At 43.4% G+C, this 27,259-nt stretch overlaps 1 protein-coding gene across 3 annotated transcripts; it reads right to left on the reverse strand.

The window, feature by feature from the left end:
* Positions 1-2,141: 2,141 nt before the first annotated feature.
* LOC308631323 (nuclear autoantigen Sp-100-like) lies at positions 2,142-25,844 on the reverse strand. 3 transcript variants are annotated; one of them, XM_081262399.1, is made up of 9 exons: positions 25,745-25,844; positions 11,281-11,437; positions 10,229-10,397; positions 9,351-9,434; positions 7,937-8,005; positions 7,513-7,668; positions 6,788-6,871; positions 3,485-3,589; positions 2,142-2,879 (listed from the first exon to the last, which is right to left on the reverse strand). In XM_081262399.1, exons 2-9 carry the CDS (start codon positions 11,434-11,436, stop codon positions 2,632-2,634), a joined length of 1,071 nt encoding a protein of 356 aa, XP_081118525.1. In that variant the 5' UTR covers position 11,437; positions 25,745-25,844; the 3' UTR covers positions 2,142-2,631. The 3 variants fall into 3 exon arrangements, with proteins under 3 accessions (XP_081118525.1, XP_081118524.1, XP_081118523.1); XM_081262398.1 differs by lacking the exon at positions 25,745-25,844 and adding an exon at positions 25,520-25,600; XM_081262397.1 differs by lacking the exon at positions 25,745-25,844 and adding an exon at positions 18,650-18,731.
* Between the last annotated feature and the right edge of the window lie 1,415 nt (positions 25,845-27,259).

Here is a 27,259-nt window from a genome sequence, read left to right on the forward strand (position 1 = left end):
AGATTCTCTACCTCTGGCTCACTCTTCCTGATCACTCTTCCTGATCAAAAATAAAGTATGTTGAACATTTTTGCATATATTTGTTGATTGATTGTATATCTTCTTCTGAGAAGTGTCTGTTCAGCTCCTTGGCTGATTTATTGATCTGGTTGTTCTTTTTTTGGTGTTAAGGTTTTTTTTTTTTTTTTTTGAGTTCTTAATATATCCTGGAGATTAGGGGTCTATCTGACATGCATATGGCAAAAATTTGCTCCCAAAATGTAGGCTCTCTCTTCAGCTCATTGATTGTTCCTTTTGCTGAGAAGAAGCTTTTTAGTTTGAATCCATTCCATTTGCCGATTCTTGATTTTTTTCTTTCACTTTAGGAATCTTCTTAAGGAGGTCAGAGCCTAATCCAACATGATGAATATTTGGGCCTACTTTTTCCTCTATGAGGCGCAGGGTCTCTGGTCTAATTCCTAGGTCCTTGATCCACTTTGAGTTGAGTTTTGTGCATGGTGAGAGATAGGGTTTTAGTTTCAGTTTACTACATACGACTTTTCAGTTTTCCCAGCAACATTTGTTGAAGAGGCTATCTTTTCTCCAATGTATGTTTTTGGCCCCTTTGTCTAGTATGAGATAATTGTATTTATGTTGGTTTGTCTCTGTGTCTTCTATTCTGTGTCATTGGTCTACATGTCTATTTTGGTGCCAAAACCATGTCATTTTTGTTACTATAGCTTTGTATTATAGTTTAAGATCTAGTATTGTGATGCCTCCTGCTTCACTCTTCTTGCTAAGGATTGCTTTGGCTATTCTGGATCTCTTATTTTTCCAAATAAATTTCATGATTGCTTTTTCTATTTCTATAATGAATGACATTGGGATTTTAATTGGAATCACATTGAATCTGTATATTCAACATCTCTAGCAATTAGAGAAATGCAAATCAAAACTACTGTAAGATTTCATCTCACACCAGTCAGAATGACAGTTATCAAGAATACAAACAAGGGGCTGGGGATGTGGCTCAAGCGGTAGCGCGCTCGTCTGGCATGCGTGCGGCCTGGGTTCGATCAGGTTCGATCCTCAGCACCACATACCAACAAAGATGTTGTGTCCGCCGAGAACTAAAAAATAAATATTAAAAAAAATTCTCTCTCTCTCTCCCTCTATCACTCTCTCTTAAAAAAAAAAAAAGAATACAAACAACAAAATAAGTGTTGGAGAAAATGTGGGGAAAAAGGCATACTCAATACATTGCTGGTGGGACTGCAAATTGGTGCAGAGAATCTGGGAAGCAGCATGGAGATTCCTTAGAAAACTTGGAATGGAACCACCATATGACCCAGCTATCCCGCTCCTTAGTCTAAACACAAAGGACTTAAAATCAGCATATTATAGTAATGCAGCCACATCAATGTTTATAACAGCTCATTCACAATAGCTAAACTGTGGAACCAACCTAGACGCCCTTCAATAGATGAATGGATAAATAAATTGTGGTATATATACATAATGGAATATTACTCAGCATTAAAAGAGAATATAATTATGGCATTTGCAGGTAAATGGATGGAGGTGGAAAATATCATGCTAAGTGAAGTAAGTCAATCCCCAAAACCCAAAGGCCAAATGTTCTCTCTGATATGTGGATGCTGATCCATAATGGGAGGGGAAGGGCATGGGAAAATGAAGGAACTGTGATTGGGCAAAGGAGAGGGAGGGCTGGGGAGGGCATATGGGGGCGGGAAAGATGGTGGAATGAGATGGTCATCATTACCCTAGGTACATGTGTGACTGCATGTATGGTGTGATGCCATCATCATGTACATGAAAAGCTGAGCTGCAATTGTATACAATGAACCAAAATGCATTCTGTTGTCGAATATGCCTAATTAGAATAAATAAATAAACAAAAATTCTCACATTCCCAATAAAAATAAAGTATGAATGGAAAAGACAAGATGTGACTCAGAATCATGACCCAGTTGTTATCAGTGACAACAGGGGCCCGTGGCTGGAAAGAGTCTAGTATAAGAAGCCCTGTGATCAGGCCACCCACATTATTTGGGAGTTCCAAGGACCCTCCCCTTTTCAGGTTAGAGAACCAGAATGACTCACATTAACTCAAAAAAGAGTTTTAGGTGACTGTGGTTTTATTATAAAGAATACAACTCTGAAACAGCCAAATGGTAAAGCAAGGTATGTGTGTAGCAGACAGTGGGGGCGGGTGGGCAGGGGAAGGAGAGGTACATGCTCTCTTCAGCTCCCAGCGCATCCGTGACTTCACCAACTAGGAAGCTCCTGAACCCCATTGTTCAGGGGCTTTTCTGAGCTGTCATTGTGCAGACCTGACATTTTATTATTGGCCATTGTTGATGCACTCAATCTTCCATTCCTCTCTTCTCCCCAGAGGTCGAGAAGTGGGGCTGAAAGATCTAACCCTGTAATCATATGCTTGGTTTTTAAAAGATGCTCTTCTCACTAGAAATTCCAGAGGTTTTACCACTCTGGATCAAGAACTGGAGACAAAGACAAATTAGGTAATTTTCGTTATACTGTCACATGTACGACCATGAGAAGGAAAAAGGTGTAAAACAGAAACATACATCCTGTCTCTACCTGGACATTCAGACGTGAAGGCAGCAGTCAGGGAGTACCGCCCTGCCTCCGCACGTTTCCCAAAGGGCCAGCCGAGGCAAGTGTGAAGAATGGGCGCCCAGGGTTAGCAGGGCCCTGGCTGGTAGTGCCCTCCGAGCCATGTGCACCAGCAAGCAGGAGCTCTAAGATCCTGGAGTCCGGGGCAGAGGTCCGCGCCCTCCTCACCCGCCTGAATCCTGCACCTTGGTGCTGAGCGGGAGACACCTGGGGCTCTTCCTCGTCCTCACTGCTGATAACTGCAGAGAAACAGAGTCTGTGAGGGATGACAGTGTGACTCAGAAGCCAGCACAGCTGGACACCCATAACACAGGGACACTGGAGAAGACTCAGAAGCTTGGGTGACTGTTAGGCAGGAATGGCTCAGCTCCAGTTGATCTTTCTGGTTTCTGCCATTGCACACCAAGATGGCCACTGGCCAGCCTTGATTGTCTTGATCTCCATTTCCCTCTCCCTCACTCTCCTCTTCCTTTCCAGCTATCTCTACCCACTTCCTGGCCTCTGCCAGCTCCCACTTCCTTGTCTTCTCCGCCTCTGTGTTCCCCTGTCAGGTGCCTCCTGTTTCTGCCCTTCTTTATCCTCACACCTCTACCCCGCACACACCTGGCATCCTTGCCGATATATGTCCCCTTAGCTATTCCCTGCCCCTCGCAGGTCTCTCGGTACATTCTCATTCCCCACAAACTTGCCTTGTTGAGTCAAAGTTCTCTGGACTGAGCGCCAGAGTCCAGGTCTCTCTGCATTCATCCTGTGCTCCCCAGGCCACTGACTGGCCTCCAACGACATGCCCAGGCGGTCACCTTTGGGGTCACTCACAGGGTCCCAGGTGACCTGTCAGTCTTACCTATGATTTCATCCACTTGGCTCTGCACGGTCCTGGCCTTCTGCTGGTCCTCCGGACTCACAAGGGAAGTGGGCACCAGATCCTCGTATCTGCATCGCCTTGCCCCTACAACAATGAGTGATTCTTAAAGAATTTGTATCTGTCCCCCTTAAAAAGCCGCTTATCTCCAGACAACTCATAATACCCAATACACTATAAATGCAATGTATGAATGCAAAGCCGCGTGGTATCCTGCCCTCTCCCTGCACTTGACGCCAGGGGATGACTCTACTGCCGACTTCACCTCCTGGCCTCATCTCCACTCCATCTGCACCTTGCTTTCTGTCCCACCTTCTCAAGTGCTTCCCTTTTCACCCTGAACTCTGCATGGTTTTTTTCCCCCTCTTTCACCTTTACCTGCTACACTCATTTACTTACTGATAATTATCTTGGCCAAACTTGATGTTTTAATATAACTAACTTAATTCTCAACTTGATTAAGATCTTAAGTTCTCAAATTCCTCAACAAGATTCCTAAAGCACAAGAAGTAAAATCAAGAATCAATAAATGGAATGGATTCAAACTGAAAAGCTTCTTCACAGCAAAGGAAACCATCAAGAATGAGAAGAGAGAGCCTACACAACAGGAGAAAACATTCACCACCTGCGACTCAGATACAGCATTAATCTCCAGGATATATAAAGAACTCAAAAAAGGTAACAAACAAATACACACACACACACACACACACACACACACACACACACACACAAAAATAACCCAATTAACAAATGGGCAAAGGAACTCAACAGACACTTCACAGAAGAAGAAATAAGACCAATCAACAAATATATGAAAAAATGTTCAACATCTCTGGCAATTAGAGAAATGCAAATCAATACTACACTGAGATCTCATCTCACTCCAGTCAGAATGGCAATCATCAAGAATACAAGTAACAATAAATGGGGAGAAGAGGGGGAGGGCAGGGGAATAGGAAAGACAGTGGAATGAATCAGACATGACTTTTCTATGTTCATATTGAATACACAACCAGTGTAACTCCACATCATGTACAACCACAGAATGGGAAGTTATACTCCATATAAGTTTAATATGTCAAAATGTTCTACTGTCATATATAACTAAAAAGAACAAATAATAAAAAAAGATCTTAAGTTCTTAATTCTTATGATAATTTTCACAAAGGTAGCTTGTTACATACACTGTGGACCCTCCAATTTTGGGGTTCTGCATCCTCAGATTCAATCAAACACAGGTCAAAAATACTTGGGAAAATATATTACATCTATACTCAACATGTATAAGCTTATTTTTCTCATCATTATCTCCTAGACAATAGAGTAAACCAACTACATTGCACTTATAGTGTATTAGGTATTATGAGTTGTCTGGAGATGATTTAAAGTATACCGGAGCATTTGTATAGGCAAATACTATGATATTTTATATAAGGGACTCAAGCGTCCCTGATTTTGGTATCCATGGGGAGGAACAACTGATACTGAGGGACAACTCTATGTGTAAATACAATTCTTAAAACTGCTTTTGTAAAGCTTTCAATATGAATACATCAATAGTATCATGTTTACCAAAATATGTGTCCAATTTTCAGGGTACTGAAATATGAATACTTTCATTTCCTGATAAATAGTAATTGAGGTTTTATTATGTGCCAGATCCCGTGCTAGGTTCAGAGGACACAGTAGGAAGAGGTCAGGTGTGGTCCCTGCCTTGTGATCACACAGTCCACCACAGATGGCACATGCTCACCACTTTGGCACAGTGAGTGCTGCCTCATAGGAAGTGAGAAGCACTCTGCAAACCTGCAGAACCAGGAAGAGGCTTCTGAAGGAAGTATCACGTAGGCAGGAGACCGCCAAATTAGGAAAGAAGCCAAGAAAACAGATCCAAATAGAAGGCAGAGTGAGGGCAAAAGCAACTGGAGTATCACGGGGCTCAGCAGGACTTCTTGGAGTGAAAGAATAGAGGCTGGGGAAACAGGAAGGACTGTGTGGCCTGAGCCTTGGGAGCCTAGTGAAGGACATTCCATGAATCCCAAGCTTTGTTAAAGACACTGGGGTTTAGGTAGAAAAGTGACGTGAACACATCCTACTTCTGTGAGCACCACCAGCTGAAGTTCAAGAGAGAGTTATCAGCAATCTGATTTGCATTACAGTCCTGGCAATAGAAAGAAAAAATGGCCATGTTATTGCCGGGTCACGCCCTCAGGACTGAGTGACTGATGGGACCTGAAGCTGGAGGACAGAAGGACTTAGGAGAACTCCTGAGATTTTGCTTGAAAAACTGGACACTTGTCCACATTACCAAAGAGAAAACCCTGGCAAAGGAGAAGGAGGAGGATCAGGTGGAGGGGGACCTAGTTTTTTAAGGTAGCACTGAACCTGAGATTTCTGGAAGGCATCCAAGCAAGATGGTTCATGGGGAGATTTCAGGTTATTAGGTGAGTGAACTGAGAGGACAGGTCTGGGCTGGCAACATGTAATTGGGGCCACTTGGCTAAGGAAGATGGAAGCTGATAGAAATTGCAGGTGGATCAGCTCTCAGCTCTTAGTGGTAACAACTCCGAGAGCTGGCAACCCCCCTCACCAGCCTTCAGTGTTCACAGCTCCTAGTGTGACCAGCTTGGCCGACGAGGATGCAGTCTGAGATAGAAATCGTGAATAGGCAAAATCAAAGCATCTGAATGAACTTAACTGGGGCTTTTGCTGCAGCACAAGGGAGGTAGTACCTGGGATGGAGCTTTCCTGGAATGACACTCAAAAGATGAGAAAAACCAAGCTTATATAGGCAAAAGGAGTGGGCTCCCGCAGGCGCACAGTTAGCTGCTAAATGCAGAATTTCTGCACCATCGTGCCACTCTGAGCTCTCAGCACTGGGGTTTGCACATGGGAGCTGAGTCTTCTACAGTCAGCTTCATGAGGTGGGGGCGGTGCTAACCACCACCACTGCAGGAGGTGGTGGAAAATCCCCAGCAAATGTCTTGAGGGCAACCCAGTGAGCAGCTCTATTTAAAGCAGCCAAAGAACCAGGGTGGCTGTCACTGCAACGATGACAGCCCTACCAAGTATGGAGGCTGCAGAGGCAGCAGCAGTGATGCCCGGCCCTCACCATTCCTTGTCCCACGAGCTTAGTGTGGCTGCTTGGCTGCATCTAGGGGCAGCAGCAGTGGCTCTCAGCCAAGAGGGGTGCAGGAAGTTGTGGTGAAAGACTCTTCTTCCTCCACACGGTGATCTAATCAGGTAACAGGTTGTTTAGATGTGGGATTCAGGCCCAGTTACCTTGTCCGCCTCGCTGCAGGGGGCTGGGCTTCTCTTCCCACCCTTCCTCTCTCTTCATTGGGAGAGCACTGAATTCACCAGCAACTGAAGAGATCAAAGGAAAGGAGTGACCAGCACCATGGCTGAGAAATAACCACCGTGTGACCCTCCGGAGCTCTGAGGTTGGACACTCGGACACCACAGAGGACATACTCCTCGCCTAGGAGCCCAGCCAGGCTCCGGCCAAGTCCTGCTCTGAGCTGCTGCGTTCCACCTTGTTAGATTCATTCTCTCTCTCTCTCCTTCTCAATTTGCCACCAGGAACCAGGATCAGACATTGCGGCTTCCACCACAGGAAAGCCTCTTGCTTCCTGGGCTCCACCAGCTTCTCTCGCCCTGACTTCTCCTGCCATCCCATTTCCCTTCTCCTTCACCTCCAGAGATGGTCCCAGCTCACTCCTTACGCTCTGTGCTCCATTGCCAACTTCCTTTCTCCAAACTCTCCCATTCTCTATTCCAGTCTCCAATCCTATTTTCTCTGTCTCTGGGATTTTTTCTGTCCTCCCCTCAGGAATCGTAAGGTATTCTTTTTTGTTATGTCATTGGCTCCTTGCACCGGACACTGGTCCATTCTCCTGCTGTCATTTGGGGTTCACACTGATCGTGTGACTCGGCCCCTGCTCCTGACTATAGTACGGTGCCCTCCACTGGTCACCATGTATGTGCCAGAACATCATCAGCCTTACCTGCTTGGGCACAGTCATAATTTTCTTGTTGAGTTCCAAGAGCCTTCTCTGGGCTGCAGATAGGCTGTTCTGTCTTTATACGCTTTGACTTTACATCCCAGACAGGTTCTGAGGTTCTAGTTCTAGTTCCAATCAGGATGGCTCCTAGATGACATTCTGGTTTCATAAATATGACATTATGACATTATGAATCAAAATCAAAATTTTTAATACATTGATAAGTTAACCACCTATTTAGGCCCAGAATCCTTCCTAGGTAACTCAGAGGCTCAAAACCCTCCTGTTTACATCCTGAACTTGGAGAAGCTACAGATGCAAAGGTTGAAAGTTCTGGGCAATCAGTCACACAAGGAAGCAGCCTCACAGAACATTCCAGAATGGAGTAAGACAGCAAAGGGTCCCACAAGAGGCAACAGCAACAGACCATTGTAAGACGAGGGATCTAAGTGCTGTGGCCAGGTCAGTCTTTGCAGAAACGTGTTCTCCCCTGTTCCTAGGGGAAGAAATTAGAAGTTGATCTCAGAAACTGAAGGATGGGTTTTTCCATTCTCTCTTTTGTCTTTACAATGCAGATGGTAGAGACCCCTCAAAGTGTGAATCCAGACTCATCTGGAGCTGGAAGTTCCCTCCTGACTTCAGTCTCGAGAGTGGGGTCTGGGTCAGCTGCAGCCCTGTCTGAGGGTCTCACTGGGCCCCCTCACTAGGGTCCTCTGTGAGGCACTCTGGCACCTGGTGATGGCCTGCTTTTGTCCCCCGCTGGCCTGCCCCTTGGTCCTACCTGAGTTCCTAGAAGCCCTGGCCACCTGGTTCCTGCCCTCCCACACCACAGCCTCCTGGTGTGGCTCCTCCTTGGAGGCCTCCAGTGAGGATCAGCGACTGGTCTGCCTCACTCCCTCCCTCTCCTGGCATCCTCTGTTTCCTTTATCTTTCTGTCTGCACCTCTTCCCGTACTTTGGTTTCATGTTTCTGCCTTTTTCATTAGACAACCCGGGCAGCAGCATGGGGCTAAGAACGCAGGTTCTGGGTTCAGAACGCCTGGGTTCTTCCTTGCTCGTCTGACCCCAGGCAAATACCGTCCATGGTCCCTCCAGATTTCAACTTCCTCATCTGACCAGAGGACAGTAAGTGATAACGCCTCCAGCGGCGGCCTGAGCACAGAATCCACAGCAGCCCCGGTGGGCTCAGTCAGAGCGAGCTTCTCTACCTCCTTCCTGTGCGTGTCCTTTACTCCCTCTCCCTTTCACTTCTCCCCTCCTTCCGGCTTCTCTCTCTTCAAGCACCCTCTCCTCTCCCCAAACCTCTGCCCCTTCCTCTCTGGGTCTCTCTTGGGGTCAGCTTTTCTCTGAAGCATTCCTGCTTTTGAACAACAACCACCTCATTTACTGACTTGTTCATTTGTTTCATTGTTGACCTACGGTGGTGCTGGGGGTTGAACCAGGGCCCTGCACACGCTAGGCAGGCAGGCCACCGCTGAGCTGCCCCCCAGCCCAGCTGCCACATTTATGCCAGTCTCTCCTGCCATCACGAGGGCTCCTCTTGGACACTGATCTTGATAGGCCCCTACTCTGAGCCCTTTGAAGCTTCCCGCGGAGGCACTCTTGAACTTGTCATTCATCAGATTCCCTGTCCACCCCACCTACAGACTATTGGACAGAAAGTCTCTCTGCCACCTCATGGAGTCAGGCCATTTTGGAATCAACCTAAATCAATACTCATCTACCTTCACCACCTCCCCTGGATTCCCCCCCAGCATCCATCCTTCCTCACCCAGCTTAGTCCCAGGTCTCCTTTTCCTCTTAGTCAACCTGAAAACCAAGTTTGTACTCGGTCCTAAGTACCTTGCTCACGGCTTGGCTGAGTGATGGACGTTTGTTGCCTTCCTTCCAGGTCACTTCTCTGGGAAACATATTTTTCTTGGAACACTGAACAAAGGGGAAAAAATAGAGTTTTCAGGCAAGAGATTGGGAATATCACTCACAATTACACGGAGGGAGCACTAGGAATTCTTATTTTTCAGTGGGGAGTTCCTAACCCTTGGTAATTCTTAATTTCTATGGCTCAAGACTCAAAATAATTTATCCCTTCCTCTTGGACAGCCAAGGGAAGAAACAAAACCACTGAAATCCTGCAGGTGATGAACCTCTCAGTTTTTAAGGATGATGAAGTAGTGGAAAATCATAAATAATTGATAGCCCGACAAGATGGTCAGGAAGGAGTGAAAGGTTATCTCAATTAAAATTCTACAGACGGAACATTCCTATGAATTGACCAAACCTTAGGGAAGAAACAGGGATTTCTGAAGAAGCCTAAGGTCCTCGAGAGATCTATATGGATGAAAGAAAAAGGTCAATGGCTTTAAAGATGGAGTTAGAGAAGGAGAGAGTTTGGGTTTCATTGGGTAAAAAGAATGAAAAGATCCCAAAGAGACCTAACAGAGGATGTGGGAAGGAAATACAGGGGAGGCCCAGGTCCCAGCAGCAAAGGCAGGACTCTGGCAGCTAAAGCAGGAGTGAATCCCCTACACTGGGGAATGTCCCGGGATGCCTTAACCAGGAGCCTGGAATGCGGTCAATGAGGGGAGGCCAGGACACCAGACTAGTTAGGTTCACACTGCCCGGGCAGGCCCTGGGACACAGCCAGCCTTTCATAAATACTTGTTAAGTGAATGAATGAAAAGTAGAGCTGGACACCAAAGGGAGAGGAAAAGATTCGTTACCATTTTCAAAGGTTTTATAAATCTGTATTAAGCCAGGATACTCTTTCAGGTTCACTTTGCTGAATAGGGTTTGTAGAAGTGACCAATCAAACACCTTCTCAAGGTGGCCAAGAACATGGTACACCACTCTGGCTACAGGAACCAAGTTTCTAAAGGCTTCTTGAGAATCCTTTCAAAAAATCAATGGAAAAAGTTTATAAATCATAGCTTTGAAGTCAAACAGGAAGTCATCACATAGAAGCTCTATTTTCTCAGTGCAACTAGACTATAATTTTTCATGTAATATTTTAGAACTTCTTGAATACTTGATCACCTGTTTAAAAGAACAAGTAAGCCCTGTCTCTTGACTTTCAAATTCTCATCCAGCCTAGGACGTTCGAAGAATGGATTTGTAGTAATTCTGTTGACAACACGGCAATCACTGGACCCTCCCCATCCTCCACTAACACCCCATTTTGGGTATGAGAAGTCCTGGAAGTGCTCTAAGGAGTGGGGAGGTGACTCTGCCCTTGCTGTAAAGAACACAAAGAGAAGGGCACAGTCCCACATGGAAGAGATGGCTTCCCCCTCCATGTCTCCAGGAGGGCCCACTGATCAAGCTTATTGAACCCCAAGATTGCAGAATCACCTAACAGAATCAAAACACCTTACAGGAGACAATAGCAAGGCATGATTCTGTTTTATAATGGCACAAATTCCCTCAGTATTTTATCAAACACATGTGAACAATACAGTAAAATGCAGCTCCAGTCTCTTAATTATTTTAATCTTGCTTATGAATTTCATTGAGTCATATCACCATTACCATCCATCCCCATCCCCACCTGTGCCTCAGAAAAGAGCTTTGGTTAGAAACAGAGGTGTCTGTAATGACCTCTTCTTGTTCTGTCATCTTCTGCCTTGTCAGGTGATGGAGATAAAGGGGTCTTCCCACACAAAGCATAAAAGGCGTCTCAGCCAGTGAGTGACATACTAAGCTTTGAATCCACGAAGCCAAACATGAATTAATGTGAGACTGGGTTACTGTGGGGGGATGTAATTAACTCACTTACAGCATAGATTTGTTCGGTGATAAAGGATCGGTCTCTGAGGCCCTCTAGGAAAGGAAACAGCTTTGTTATTGCAGTTGCTATCTCCACTTTATTTTTCTTGAAGTGGTTGAAAAATATATCACAAAATATCTCCTTATTCTTGACCATTGCAAACATCCTAAGGAAAAAAAAATACAATGATAGAAAAAAAAAATCAAGATTTCAACTGAGATTTCATCTCACTCCAGTCAGAATGGCAATCCTCAAGAATACAACTAATAATAAATGCCGGCAAGAATGTGTGGGGAAATTTACACTTAAACATTCTTGGTGGAACTGCAAATTCTGGAGAGCACTATGGAGATTCCTCAAAAAACTTGGAATGGAACCACCATCTGATACCAAAAGAACTAAAATCAGCATAATATAGTGACACAGGCACATCAATGTTTACGGCAGCACAACTCACGATAACAAGTTATGGAACCAGCCCATGTGCCCATCAACAGATGAATAGATACATAAAATGAAGTTTTACTCCGACATAAAGATGAATGAAATTATGGTATTTTCTGATAAGTAAATGGAATTGGAAAAATCATGCTAAGTGAAATAAGCCAGACTCAGAAAGCCAAGGGTCAAATATTTTCTCTACTATGTGGAAGCTAGACCAAAATAGGGGCATCCTATGGAAACAGAAAAGACATCAGTGGAGCAGAGGAAGGGGATTGAGAAAGAGGAAGGAAGGACAGGAAGAGAGGAATGAAATTGACCAAATTATGCCGTGTACCATATGAATATACCACACTGAATCTCACATTTCTGTATACTTATAAATCACTAATTTTAAAAATAGTATAAATAAATAGAAGGAAGATAGGTATAGTTGAGAAGAGAACAGAGGGCTGGAGGAGGAGAGGGAAGGGAAAATACTAGAGACTGAAGTGGAGCAAATTATACCCCATGCTTGTGTGATTATGTCAAAATGAACCTCAATATTATGTACAATATAATGCTCTAATAAAAACATCAAAAGTAAAAACATTTCAAGATGATTCTCCCAGCCAAGAAAAAATCAATCTAGATGACTTCACTCACAAGTTGTTCAAAACATACAATTAAGGAAGAATATTATCAAACTTACTCAAAGTCTCAATGAATAAAGAAAACAAAACACACTTGCTATATAAAACCACAGCATAATCCTGATGCAAAAAAACTGATGAAGACATTACAAAATATATATATAAAAAATATAGGTCAATATCTCTCATTGACATAGATGAAAAAATGCCAACAAAACATTAGCAACTCAAATCCAGCAACAGGTAAAAGAGATAATATGTCATGACTAAGTGTGACTTATTCCAGGAAAGCAAGAATTTTTTAGCGTTTAAAAATCAGAAAATGTATGTCACCACATTGACAGGAAGAAAGGAGAAAAACATGATAACTTCAATTGATCCAGAAAAAGCAATTTCAACAATTGAAATTCAATATCTGTTCAAGATTTTTTTAACTCCCAGAAAAATTATGGAAAATAACTTTATGAATCTTAAGTATACAAACATACAAACAAAAAAAAAACCTAATGGCAAACATTATACTTAAATATGAAATCGTAAATCCTTTCCATTCAATTGGAGAACAAGACAAAGATGTCTAGTGTCACCTCTTTCATTTAACATTTGCTGTAAATCTTAGCACATGTAATAGGTGAGGAAAAGAAATTTTTAGGTCTGGGGTTGTGGCTCAGTGGCAGAGTACTTGCCTAGCATGTGTGAGGCCCTGGGTTTGATTCTCAGCACTGCATATAAATAAATAAAATAAAGTCCATTGACAACTTAAAAAAATAAAAAGAAACTTTTAAAAATAAACCTAATAATTACCATTATTTACAGAAATTTTTGAAGAGTTTCTAAATAAACCATAAGAATTAATTAGTAATTTTAGTGAGGTAACTGGATTTGAGACCAACATTAATTGTGTTTCTAGATACTAGCAAATTAAGAAATGGAATAAAAATAGAAAAACAATATCACTTACAGAACCATCAAGAATAAAAATAAACCTAACAAAAGATGTGTAAAAACCCAATACTGAAAGTCACAAAACATTTGGTGAGAGAAAGTTTTAAAAACTAATTCCAAAACCAGTAGAAGGAAGGAAATAATGAAGATCAGAACCAAAATCAATGAAATTGAGAATAAATAAGCAATAACAGGGATCAATGAATTGAAGGGTTAGTTCTTTGAAAAGATATACAAGATTGATAAGCTGTTAGCCAAACTAACCAAAAGAAAGAGAGAGAGGAGCCAAATTACTAAAATTAGAGGTGAAAATGGAGAAATCACCACTGACATCACAGAATCCATGGGATCATGAGGGACTATTCTGAAAACTTATACTTCAATGATTTGGAAAAGCTAGAAGAAATGGATACATATCTAGACACAGACGACCTACCAAAATTGAACCACAATGACATAGATAATCTAAACAGACCAATACCTAGTAATGAGATATCAGCAGTAATAACCTTCCAACACAGAAATCCCAGGACCAGATGGATGGATTTTCAGCTGAATTCTACCAGACTTTTAAAAGAATAACTAATGTCACTGCTCCTCAAATTATCCCATGGAATAGAAAAGGATGAAACACTTCCAAGTTCATTCTATGAAGCCAGTGTCACACTCATACCAAAAACAGATAAAAACACATCAAGGAAAGAAAACTAAAGACTATCCCTGATGAACTTAGATGCAAAAATTCTTAATAAAATCTTAACAAATTGCATCAACAACATATTAAGAAGATTGTATATCATGGTCAAGTTGGTTTTATCCCAGAGATGCAAGGATGGTTTAACATATACAAAACAATAAATGTAATTCATCACATAAATAGAAGTAAGACAAAAATTACTTAGTCATTTCAGTTGATGCAGAGAAAACCTTTGACAAAATTCAGGACCCATTCATGGTTAAAAAAAAAAAGAATAAAATAGGGATAAAAGGAACCTACCTCAACAACATGAAGGCTATCTTCAAAAAACCCAAAGCCAACCTCATAGTAAATAGGGAAAAACTGAAAGCATTTTCTTTAAAATCTGGAACAAGACAAGGATGTCCACTCTCACCACTGCTATTCAACATGGTGCTAGAAATTCTAACCAGGTCAATTAGGCAAGAGAAATAAATAAAATGGATAAAGTTAGGAAATGAAGAAGTGAAATTATCACTGTCTGCAGATCCTATACTTAGAAAATCCAAAACAAACTCCACCAAAGACTGCTAGAGCTAATAAACAAATTCAGCAAGGTAGAAGATCACAAAATCAACAAAGTAAAATCAATAGCTTTCCTATACACCAACAATGGATCTGCTGAGACAAAAATCAGGAAAACAATCCCATTCACAATAGCCTCAAAAAATATATATCTAGGAATAAATCTAACCAATGGGGTGAAAAACATCTACAGTGAAAACTAGAGAACACCAAAGAAAGAAATCGAAGAAGACACAAGAAGATGGAAAGACCTTCCATGCTCATGGATAGGCAGAATTAATATGGTTAAAATGGTCAAACTACCAAAAGCAATATGGAGACTCAATGCAATTTCCATCAAAATACCAATGACTTTCTTCACAGAAGTAGGGGGAAAAAAGTCCTAAAATTCATTTGGAAAAATAAAAGACCCAGAATAGCCAAAGCAATCCTAAGCCAAAAAGCCAATGCTAAAGGCATCACAATACCTGACTTCAAATTTTACAAAGTTACAATAACAAAAACTTCATGGAACTGGCATGAAAACAGACACAGAGGCCAATGGTAAGCAATACAAGACAGAGACAAACCCACACATCTACAGTCATCTGATTCTTGCCAAAGGTGACAAAAACATACACTGGAGCAAAGACAGTCTTCTTAACACATGGTGCTGAGAAAACTGGCTTTCCATAAGTAGGAGAATGAAACTAGACCCTTGTCTCTCACCCTGCACAAAAATCAACTCAAAATGGACCAAAGACCTAGAAATTAGACCAGAAAATACACAACTCCTAGAAGAGAACATAAGGTCCACACTCCAGCATATAGGCACAGGCAACCACTTTCTCAAGAGGACACCTAAGCTCAGTAGGCAACACCAAAAGTTAATAAATGGGATGGCATCAAATTTAAAAGCTCCTGAACAGCAAAGGAAACAATTAGGAATGTGAAGAGAGAACCTACAGAATGGGAGAAAAATTTTTACCAGCTACATTTTTGACAGAGGATTAGTGTCTAGAAACAACATAAAAACACAAATAACTCAATAAGTAGACAAATGAATTAAATAGACACTTCTCAAAAGAGCTACAAATGGCCAACAAATGTATGAAAAAAAAATGTTCAACATCATTAGCAACTAGGGAAATGCAAATCAAAACTACACTGGGATTCCATCTCACACCGGTCAGAATGGCAGTCGTCAAGAATACAAACAAAAGACAAGAATGGTGTGAATATACTTTGTATACAACCAGAGATTTGAAAAATTGTGCTCTATATGTTTAATATGAATCGCAATGTATTCTGCTTTCAAATATAACAAATTAGAATAAAAATTATATTAAAAAAGAATACAAACAATAGTAAATGCTGGAGTGAATGTGGAGAAAAAGAACACTTTAAATGGTTGGTGGGATTGTAAATTAGTACAACCATTAAGGAAATCAATACGGAGGTTCCTCAAAAGACTAGGCATGGAACCACCATATGACCCACCTGTACCACTCCTTGGTATTTATACTGAAGAATTAAAGTCCTGAAGCCTGCATATACAAACAATCCCCAATTTTTAAAATACATGCAAAACAGCATAAAACAATATATCTACATGAACAACAAGCATAAGAAAATGTCCTATAAATCATCACACATTAGGAAAATGCAAAATAAAACTTCAATGAGATACTGATATACTTCCACCAAAATGATTAGGATTTTTAAAAAAACCTAACGATAGCAAATGTTGAGAGAAATACAGTAACAGAAACTCTCATTGCTGATAGAGTAGAATTTAGCATCCCCATTTTGGAAACTAGCAATGTCTACTAAAACTACCCTAGGATCCAGCAATTATCCTCCCAGGTCTACACCAAGAGAGAGGGAACTAAGGTTTCTAATGGTTCTACCACATCTAGGTGACATGAAAGTTGACAAGTCAGAGTCGGTGACATCTTTCCAGCAGCTCTCACTCAGCGCCGTCTACCTGATATCTCCTAACTCAGTTTTTTTCCTATTACAATATATAATTGGTTTTGTAACCCAGCCCAAAGTTTCAGAATGAAACTGGATCTGAGTAAGTATGAAAGCCCACATGGACAAAGATGACAGAGGGGCACACAGACTTCTCTGTTAGCTTGCTACCTCCACCTACTGGCTTTCTGTCCCACCACCTTCTAGGCTGCTGAGCCTGACGGGCCATGACTCACCACTGGGGGAAACAGCTGTGTGTTCTAGGCCCAGACTGGAGCCCACAACAGGGTTACCAGGGCTCAGAACAGGAAGCCCATGTTGACTCTCCCAGGAAATAGAAAAGGGAAGTAAAAGAATTTATGATGCTAAAAATCAGGTCACAAGTATTTTTTTGGCCTTCTTTTTCAATCTCCAAGTTTTTCAAGTCTTGTGGGACCATGGAAGCTGGGGATTGAAGAGGACATTCAGGGTCAGAGTCACGAGGCCTGGGGAGGGGTGGGGAATTCAGTGTCCAGTGAAGAGGAGGAGAAGACCAGTGGCAAGGGGTCTATAGAAAATGCGGGACCCTGTGTGTATGTAAAAGAAAGAGGGCCTGAAGTTTATTTGGACAAAATGGACCAAAGTCATTTCTAGGGGGAGTGGCATAGTTGATATTGGAAGGAGCTAGGTCTCCATTTTGTCAATTCCCCTTGCAGAGACCACAAGGGAGGGAAGGGAAAGCCAGAAAGTCCCAAGCTTCTCTCAGGCCTGCCGGTGGCCAGGTACATTGTGACCTTGACTTTGGAGACAAGGCTGAAGGATCTAAAATGTTCTACAATATACAGTGGGAAGAAGGTCCTTAGAGATTCTGGAGATCATGAGAGAAGGGAAAAAGGCCAAAGGCAGGGCCAATTTGGTAAGACAGTGAGCCTATTAAAAGTAGGATGGGGCTTTTACATGCCCCCAGGATTCTTTGACTCATAAATACGGTGGTGAGGCTTATGTTCCCTTTCCTGGAATCTGGACTCTGTGTCTGCTTGACCCATAGGATATGATAGAAGGGATGTTGTGCTAAGCTTGCAGGCCCAGGGCTCAAGACAGAGTCCAGCCCAACCCAGCCACCAGGAGAAACAGGGCAGAAACAACCTCTCCGCTGAGCTCTGCCCAGATCACAGACACAGAGCAAAATGAACAGTTTTGTGGTTTTAAAACACTACATTTTGGGGTGGTTTTTTTTCCCCCAGAGTAGTATCACTAGAACAGATTTTGAAGGAGGATTCTGTCATAACAAAAATATAAAACACATGGCCTCAGCTTTGGGGTTGAGAAGTGGGTGGGCACCTAAAGGTACAGTGGGTGGGGCTTATGAGAAAAATACTGATGAAACTGGAGCCCCTGGTTATGTGGTTTTTGTAAAACTCTCACCTGCGGTAATATAAAAACAGGAAATGTAGCTAGGCAGAGAGTAGAGATGCTCACAAAGGGACCACAGACCATAGACCAATGGGATGAGAACCAAGATCCTCCACACCCCAAGGGGCCAGGTGGACTCACAAATATCCAACTACATTTACACCTGCGCACGATGATTCGGTCACACATTCTCTTGAGGATTTAATGTGACTCTTTTAAATACTGAAAATATAACAGAATAAAGATCAGTTGGAGCAAATGAGAGTGGGACATGAAATAAAACCAGGTGCAGGACATCTGTGCAGGATCACAGGGCAGAGACAGCGGGGCAAGCGGGAGACAGGCTGTGTGGACCCAGAGTCTGAGATGAGGGGGAGCAGGTGAGGCCGGGCTAGTGTCAGACATGCTCTGCAGCAGTGTTTTCCGAATGATGTTTCACTGAATCCAATTTCTACAAACTGCTAACAGTATCCCAGAGACAAGGGCTCCCCATCCACAAAGTGGAACATGTGGGGGAAGAGACTCCTGCCCTTCTGTCCTCCCCGGCCTTGGCTGGCTTTTTCCTTCACACAAATTTGAGTAGAACAGATTCCAGGCCATCCATGAGGACACCAAGGAGGACACCTGTACCAGGGGGTGGCAGACTGCGTCTACAGGTGCCGCAGATACATCTCCCTCCCCCCTTCCCCCTCCTTCTCATTTCTGTGTCATAAAGTTCAAGCTGAGGCAGGGTCTGTCCCCTTAGCAGACCTACCTCTCTTGGGCTCTGCTGTCATTGCTCCCAGCCATCACAGGACAAGTGGACCTCAGGGAGACCTGGCCCTGAGCCACCTCACCACTTCTGCCACTCCCTCCTCCTCCTTCCCCACCCGCCTCCTTCTGCTCTTCTTCTTTCCCTTCCTCCCCAATCCTCTTCCTCTTCTTCTCCTTCCTCCACCGCAGTGGCCAGACCCAGTTCCAACCCCAGCCTTGGTCTAGGCCACTTCTGAGCCAGACAATAGCCCACGTGGGTTCAAAAGACTCCTCTGACTCCAAGAGCAAAAGACGTCCGAGTTCCTCAGATGACTGGTGGCAGGAGTAGGACTCAGGTGGTTCAGAAGAAGCCCTTCTGATCCTAGACCACCTGACTCTAGTCCAGTAACAGAAGCTTCTGCATTGCAGTATTCTACACTGGCTGCTAATCATACACCAGAACTGAGTTCTCCTCTCTGAAAGTCCCTTTTTATATTCTTTCAATTCACTCAAGAACTTTAAGAGAGAAGAGTTGTTCATGATCAGATGAGATTTGGCCCCCGAGGCCCTCCTTGACATGACAAGCTCACTGCAGTTCCTGACTCCCAAGAGCAGCTTCAGCCCGCTCCCAGGCCACAAGAGCAGTGACAGCTAGCTTGTCTGTTCTGCCTTCCCTCAGATGACAGCCAGGCTTAGGCCAGTGCCAATAGAAGTCTGGGTGCAACTCCAAGCTTTCTTACCCCCTGGCAGACTTGCCCCCTCCAGCCCTAGTGGGTGTGCTGGGACCTGTCACCTGAAGTTAGGGATGGTCTAGACAGAGTTCTAGCTACAGCCACGACATAAGAACCTGGTTGCCCAGCTGAGACACAGAGGAGGGGATCCACAAGGCCAGGACCCTGCAGGAGTGAGGGCCCCATGATTAGTGCCACTCACAGCCTGAGGGACGACAGATTCACTTAGGCCCAGATACAGCTTGTCAGCACCTCACCCTGAAACGGCAGCTGCAGGTCAAATACAGGGGTCAGCCCCCTCCGGATGGGGAACTGGACACCGTAACTGATGAAGGTTGGTTGCAGGTTAGGCACTGGTCAGTGGAAGGGATTTTCCACCACAGCTTGTTTTTGCATCTTGATTTTGCTGCTTTCCTGAGCTCCAAACAGGGCAGCAGAGACCCCTGAGGATTGGTTCTCAGACTTTGGAGAGCTAAAGAAATGCCAGGGATTCTTATGACAAAAGCAGCCCAGGGGTCCCGCCTAAGGACTAGTTTGGTGGTCTGCCCCAAGTACTGCCAAGCTCTTGCAGGCACCCCCCCTGAGGCCCAGGCAGTGTCCAAAGACCCCTCCCTGAGAAAAAGTCTCTGCCTTTGACCTTCAGGCTCTGAGAGCTGGAGTGCATGGCATTCCAAACCCCACTATCTCAACTTCTACTGGTCTTTCCTTTCTTTGGAAGTCCAGTGAGGCTCGAGGACCATGGTGGGTGTTGAGGGTAAAGCTAATTTCAACTTCCATCTTCCCTCCTCTTAGGAGGCCACATTCCCGCCTTGGAAGAGGCTAACTATGGTAATAACTTGCAGGGAACCAGTTGTTGTTCCAGATCCAACCATGTCACGGATGTATCCATGACTAGCTACAAAGCCACAAGGATCCTTACTGTATAATAGACAAATCAGACTCTTGGTTTAGGTTCAGGAGAGTAAACACAAACCTAAGTGCTAAGGAAATTGATTAAAAGGCCTAGGTGAGGAGCACTCAGCTCAAAGAGAGAAGGCATTCTGAGCGACTCCAAATCCCCTCTGCCCAGGCCCGTCCAGGCCAGTCATGGTAAGCCCTCTGCCTTTCCAGCCTCTGGCTCATGGGTGGTCACTAAGCCAGTCTGGACCAATGAGTTGCTACAACAGGTTTTCCTGGAGTTTCTGTGTGAACTGAGTTACACTTCTTCCTGTGGCTCCAAACAAGTCAACTGCCACCAGTTGCTCCTAGCAGCCACCTCATGACCATGAGGGGAACCCACAGCCTTAGGATGAAGTTGAGCAGAAAGACAGAAAGTACCCAAGGGCCTGAAGACCTCACTGGGCCTCAGACCATCCAACCCTGAAACCTCTGCCTTCCTGTTAGACTTCCCATTACGAAAGGTAATACATATTTCATTATTGAGGCCACTTTGAATCAAAGGATTTGTTAACTTGTAGCTAAAAATCTTCAGGCCAGGCCCAGTGACACAGGACTATAATCCCTGGTACTTGGGAGGCTGAGGCAGGAGGATCACAAGTTCAAGGCCAACCTGGGCAACTTAACAAGACCCTGCTTCACAAAAAGAAAAAGGGCTGGGGATGTAGCTTAGCGGTAAAGTGCCCTTGGATTCAATCCCCAATACTGTAAAAAAAAAAAAAAATCTCAGAATTCAGTATGGGAACAGAAAGTCTTTCGAAGAAATAAAAAGAAATGGGGAAAAAAAAGGTAATCAGTTCAAGAACGAGGTTTTGAAAGATTAAATTATCTCTTTACAGATGACACGATCTATATAGAAAATCCTAAAGACCCCACCAAGAAACTTAGAATTAATGAATGCTTTCAGTAAAATCCTAGGATGCAAAATCAACATACAAAAAACAGTTACATTTCTATATACTAAACAATAAACTATCTGAAAAAGTAAGAAAATACTCCCATTTCCAATAGAATCAAAAAGAATAAAATAGGAAAAAATTTAGCCAACAAGGTAAAATATCTGTACAATGAAAACTATAATACATTGATGGAAGACATTGTAGAAGACACAAATAAGTGGAAATAATAATAATAACCTGTGTACACGAATTGGAAGCATTAATATTGTTAAAAATGCCCTTACTATCCAGAGTAATCTAAGGTTCAGTGCTATCCTTATCAAAATTTCAATAATATTTTTCACAGAACAAAAAAAAAATCCTAAAATGTATATGAAGCCACAAAAGACCCCAAATAGCTAAAGCAATCTGGAGAAGGAAGAACAACGCTGGAGGCATCACACCTCCTGATTTCAAATTATATTACAAAGCTACAGTAATCAAAGAGTATGACACTTGTATAAAATACAAACATAGACCAATGGAACACAACAGAAAGTCACAGAAGTGAAACCCCCCACATACAGTCAACTGAGTTTCAATAAAGGCATCAGGAATACACAGTGAGGAAAGGATAGAGTCTTCAATAAAGAGGAAAACTGGGTATTCACATGCAAGAAATGAAATTGGACCCTTAACTTACACCCCTTGCACTACACCCAGAAATCAGCTCAAAGGGGTTTAAAGGGTCTTTTAATGTTTTTATTTGCTTTAATTAGCTATACATGACAGTAGAATGCATTTATGCATTTTGATATATCATACATAGATGGGATATAATTCCTTATTTTTCTGAGTGTAACTACAAATCTTCTAGAAGAAAACATAGGAGAAGTGTTCCATACTATTCGTGTGATTTTTCAGATATGAGATCAAAAGCACAAGCAATGAGAAAAAAAAATGACAATGGGATCCATCAAACTAAGAAGCTTCTGCACAGCAAAAGAAATGCTCACCAAGAGGAAAAAGGCAACTTGAGGAATGAAGAAAATATTTGGAAGCCACATAACTCCTACAGCACTAAGCCCCAAAGTACATAAGAGACTCATGCAACTCTTTAGCAAGGGAAAAGTTAAGAGAGTAAAAAGAAAATGTTTAAAAATCATATATCTGATAAGAGCTTAATATACAGAAATATAAAAACTCCTATAACTCAAAAAATAATTATAATATCAACGCAATTAAAATAGGCAAAGGATATGAATAGACACTTCTGCAAGGAAAGCATGCAAATGATCAGCAAGTATATAATAATGCTCAACACTATTAGTTATTAGGGAAATCAAAATCAAAATTTAATGAGATATCATTTCACATCTGTATGGATAAATTTTTTTAAAATAGAAACAAAATAACACATGTCAACTTAATTTTAGATGCACAAAAATCCTTAATATTTATGAAGTCTAATTTAGCTACTTTTTCTTTGATTGTCTGTGCTTTTGGTATCATTTCCAAGACTTTCCCCAAATGTCCTCTTCTATGAGTTCTGTATTTTGGCTCTTAAGCTTAGGTCTTTGAGTTAGTTTTCATGGTAAGGATCCAATTTTATTATTTTTCTAATGTAACTATCCAGTTTTACCAGCACCATTTGTTGAAAAGACTCTTCTAGGGCTGGGGATGTGGCTCAAGCGGTAGCGCGCTCGCCTGGCATGCGTGCGGCCCGGGTTTGATCCTCAGCACCACATACAAACAAAGATGTTGTGCCCGCCAAAAACTAAAAAATAAATATTAAAAAAATTCTCTCTCTCTCTCTCTCTGTCTCTCACTCTCTCTTTAAAAAAGAAAAGAAAAGACTCTTCTATCTCCCATTAAATGGTCTCAGTATCCCTGTTGAAAACTGATCAATTATATATATAGGAATTTAGTTCTGAGCCGGCATGGTGGACACACACTTATCATCCCAGCAGCTTGGGAAGCTGAGGCAGGAGGATCAAGAGTTCAAAGCCAGCCTCAGCAACAGCAAGGCCCTAAGCAATTCAGTGAGACCATGTCTCCAATAAAATACAAAATAGGGCTGGAGATGTGGCTCAATGGTTGAGTGCCCCTGAGTTCAATTCCCCTTATCCTACCCCACAAAGAGTTTAGTTCTGGCTCTCTATTCCATGTCTTTGGTCCATATGTCAGTCTTTATGTCAGTACCATAGTGTTTTAATTACTGTAGACTTAAAGTAACTTTCAAAGTCGGGAAGTGTGAGACTCCAATTTCGTTGTCAAGTTTATTTTGGCTATTCGGGAACCTTTGTAATTCCATATGAATCTGAGAATCAGCTTTTCCATTTCTGTGAAAAAGGCTATTGAAATTTTGATAGGGATTATATTGCATCTGTTCATCACTTTGGATAGTATTGACATCTTAACAATTTTAATTCTCCTATCCATGAATATGGGTTATCTTTTCATTTTTAGACCTTCTTTAATTTCCTTCAGCAGTGTTTCTCAGTTTTGAGCATACAAGTCCTCCACAATATGACCTAGCAATTCTACTCCTTGGTGTATATCCACAAGAAGTGAAAACAGTGTCTCAAATGGATATCACATACCCATATTTATAGTAGCACTCAGTGGCAAATACAACGGCACACTATTCAGCTGTAAAAGGAAATAACATTTTGACATGTACTATGACATGGATAGATTTTGAAAACATTAGCCTAAATGAAATAAGCCAGACATAAGACAAAAGTGTAATTCCACTGACATGAGTTAATGTGAACAGCAGACTCACAGAAACCGAAAGACAGGCAGAGGTTTCCAGAGGACCACAGCAGGAGATGGGGAACGCTGTTGTTTGTTCATTGTGTGGAGAATTTAGGGAATGATGAAAATAGTTTTAGAAATAGAGTGATTATGGTCACACCACATGGGGAAAGTATTTTATGTCACTGATGATAATATAAGGGTAAAATATCATATTGATGGAAAAATGATATTGTGTCTGTTTTATCACAATTAATAATGATAATAGGGCTGGGGATGTGGCTCAAGCGGTAGCGCGCTCGCCTGGCATGCGTGCGGCCGGGGTTCGATCCTCAGCACCACATACCAACAAAGATGTTGTGTCCGCGGAGAACTAAAAAATAAATATTAAAAATTCTCTCTCTCTCTCACTCTCTCTCCTCTCTCACTCTCTCTTTAAAAAAAATAATGATAATAATAATGGAAGGGTACTCATTATTTGAACTTGTGGCTTCAGATCAATTATTCCAACTAGGTAATCACGTGGCGCTCTCTGGAGAGCCAATACAGAAGGAAAGACTGGGCACAACCCAACAAAAGTCAATGGGGCAGGGACAAAGTCTTGGCTTAGTGGCTTTGTGAGAGCTCGCAGCCAACTGAGTCACAAACACCAGAAACTTCTCGGAGGCACAACTGAGCGTCTTACTCAGTCTAGAAGAAGTGGTGGCCCAGATGCTGGGGCCAGGCCTCAAGCCAGCCTTCCCGGGCCTCCCTCCATTTGGCCACACCCGGGCGCCTTTGTGCAGTGACACTTGGGTCTGAGACTTAACGATTTAACCGAAAACTAAACCAGGAAAGGACTGAGGGTGACCAGGAAATCGCCGGCCCTTCTTCCTCGCTCTTCCACTGGGGGAGGGATTCCTGGCCGCGAGTCCCTTTCCGGGACGACGGTGGATCCGGCCGGTGCAATCCGAGCGCGGGACTCGGGCGCTGGTGCCACCCCAGGGCGGGGAGCCTCCGGGGCTGCCCTGGCTCCTACCCCGCGGTCCTCGCTGCAGCCTCCTCCCCGCCCAGCCTGGGGCCGGGACTCGCCGCTGAAGCCACGCGTCGCACCGAACCTGCAGCAGGCTCTTCCCCGCAGCTGGTAAACTGCCCCCACCCCGAGCCCTCGGAGCTCAGGAAATGCAGCCCGCAAATCGGCCGCTTTGGTACACTCATCCCTTGGAGCCGAAGACCCCAGCAAAACAGCGACTGCAGGAGGGGCTGGCTCCGCCCGGCCCCCTTCCGCCTAAAGACAGAGCCTCCAAAAGGAGTTTCGTCCACCAGGGAAGATTAACTCGCCCCCAGGTGAGACAAGAAGTCAACACACATTCAGATGAGCTTTGTCACAAATTGTCATCACTTTGGATAGTATTGTCACAAGTCGTCTCCTCTCACTGGTATGAGCTGCTCTCTTTCTTTCCTATTCGCCCCCACGCAGGTAATAAATTTGCACACTTCATTGTTGAACCCAGAGGGGCTTTACCACTGAGCTACCCACCCCTTTTTATTTTTGACATAGGGCCTAGTAAATTGCCGAGGCTGGCCTCGAACTTGTGATCCTCTTACCTCATCCTCGCGAGTCACTGGGATTACAGGCGTGCACCACCGCACCCAGCTAAATTTATGTCCCATTTAAAGCTGGTGTTCACCTGCCAGCTGTCCGTTTATTTCATAGACTCAGTAATGCAACCCTCAGAGGGTAGAGGGAGTCTGCCCTCCCCTCCACCCTGCAAGGTACTCCCTCCACCCGCTGCTGCCCCCACACACTCCCAGCACTTCCCAAGGAGCAACCTGATGTCCTAGGATCCTCCTGGATCCCGATCCAGCCTTCCGCCTAGCGACAGTTCTGATCAGCAGGAGCACGCAGAGCAGAATGAAAGTAAGAACGTCGTCATGGTCGAATTTTTTTATTATTGCTGTTCTAAAGTTAGCAAGTGAAACCTTAGTTGAAATTTGCATTGTACTGTATGGTTCTCTCCCCACAGAATTTCAGTACCCCTTTTCTTTCTCCGAATCGCCAGAAAGTGTACAGTACCCTCTGGTGGCAGGAACTTGTTATGGCACAGTCCCCTTTAGAAGAAAGTTGAATAGGCCTTACCTGAAATATTTGGAACCAGAAGTGTTTCCGTTCTGATTTTTTAAAGATTTTAGAATATTTGTGTGTGCATAATGAGATATCTTGGGGAAGGAACCCAAGCCTAAATATTAAATTCATTTATGTTCTATTTGTAGTTTGTACACCTGGCCTGAAGTTAATTTTACACAGTATTTTTCAGTGTTTATTTTGATGGGACAGTGGCTTGAGGTTAGAGTGAAGCTTTAAATTTGAGGCCTCATTTCAACTTCTCAAAAGTCCCGAATTTTGGAGCATTTTGGGTTTTGGATTTTCAGATTTGGGACACTCCACCTGTGTCTAGTGATACCTCCTCTTGTAATGCATCCTGCTGCCCATCCTGGGAAAACAGAATTCCTTTCTCCAACCTCTAACCAAACACTGCAAAATCAAGGTTATAAGTGCCATTATTTCCTCCTAAATAAGGGTGGAATAGCATAAGGAATAGGTGTATGCGATGAGCTCCATATTGGGCAGTTCCTGTGCCCACACTTGGGTATATAGTCTAGACAGAGAGAGTTCAGACTCTGAGGAAGCCCATATTTTTAATGGGAAAATGAGCTTTCTATTTCCCTAGGTCTCTGAGACCTGCCTTACATTTAGGAATCCCCAAGGCCATGTACCCCTGCCCACTTGGATTCTCCCCATGGACTGCAACGGCCTGAAGTGAGCCTCCCCCACAGAGCACCTCAGCTTCACCACCACAGGGCAGGATCCAGGAGAGGCTGAAACTGCAGAGCAGTGAGGGGACACCTGGGGCCCCTTGGCCGACTTCCATGAGAGCACACAGCTGTTGGCCCACAGCTTACCCAGTGGATTCTCACTGTGCCGATGTCTTTTCCCAGGGCATCTCGGTGGTGGATTGACTAGAGGGAAAGCCTGAAGTTATGGGGTAAGTGGACAGTCATCTTCTAAATGGAGAAGTGGGTTTTTGAAAGTGAATGTTGTCAGGGGACAGAACGCCTCCCCCGCCTACAGCAGCCCAACAAATCAATGAAGAGTGTCTGACTTTGCCCTGGAGGCAACCAGTGCTGCGAAGGTTTTTCTATGAAATGTGCAGTTTGCATCAGATGCAAAGACTTTGTGCACTCATGAGGGGTCCCACATACGGAACGAGGGGTGTCTTCTCAGACTGATGGCCATAACTAACAGGCCGTAAGGCTCTGGCCCCAGGAATTCATGTCTGACTAGAG

The sequence above is a fragment of the Spermophilus citellus genome (genome assembly GCF_964194105.1).
Source record: "Spermophilus citellus genome assembly, chromosome: 11".
Lineage (NCBI taxonomy): Eukaryota > Metazoa > Chordata > Mammalia > Rodentia > Sciuridae > Spermophilus > Spermophilus citellus.

Excerpts from the sequence above, each read along its gene's own strand:
- LOC308631323 (XM_081262397.1), bottom strand. The coding sequence starts at position 18,684 with ATGGCTGGGAGCAATGACAGCAGAGCCCAAGAGAG. Across the intron at positions 10,398-11,280 it reads TCACCGAACAAATCTATGCT|GATTCTCAAGAAGCCTTTAG; the intron begins GTAAGTGAGTTA and ends ATTTTTTGAAAG. Across the intron at positions 2,880-3,484 it reads CCAAGTGGATGAAATCATAG|TTATCAGCAGTGAGGACGAG; the intron begins GTAAGACTGACA and ends GTTTCTCTGCAG.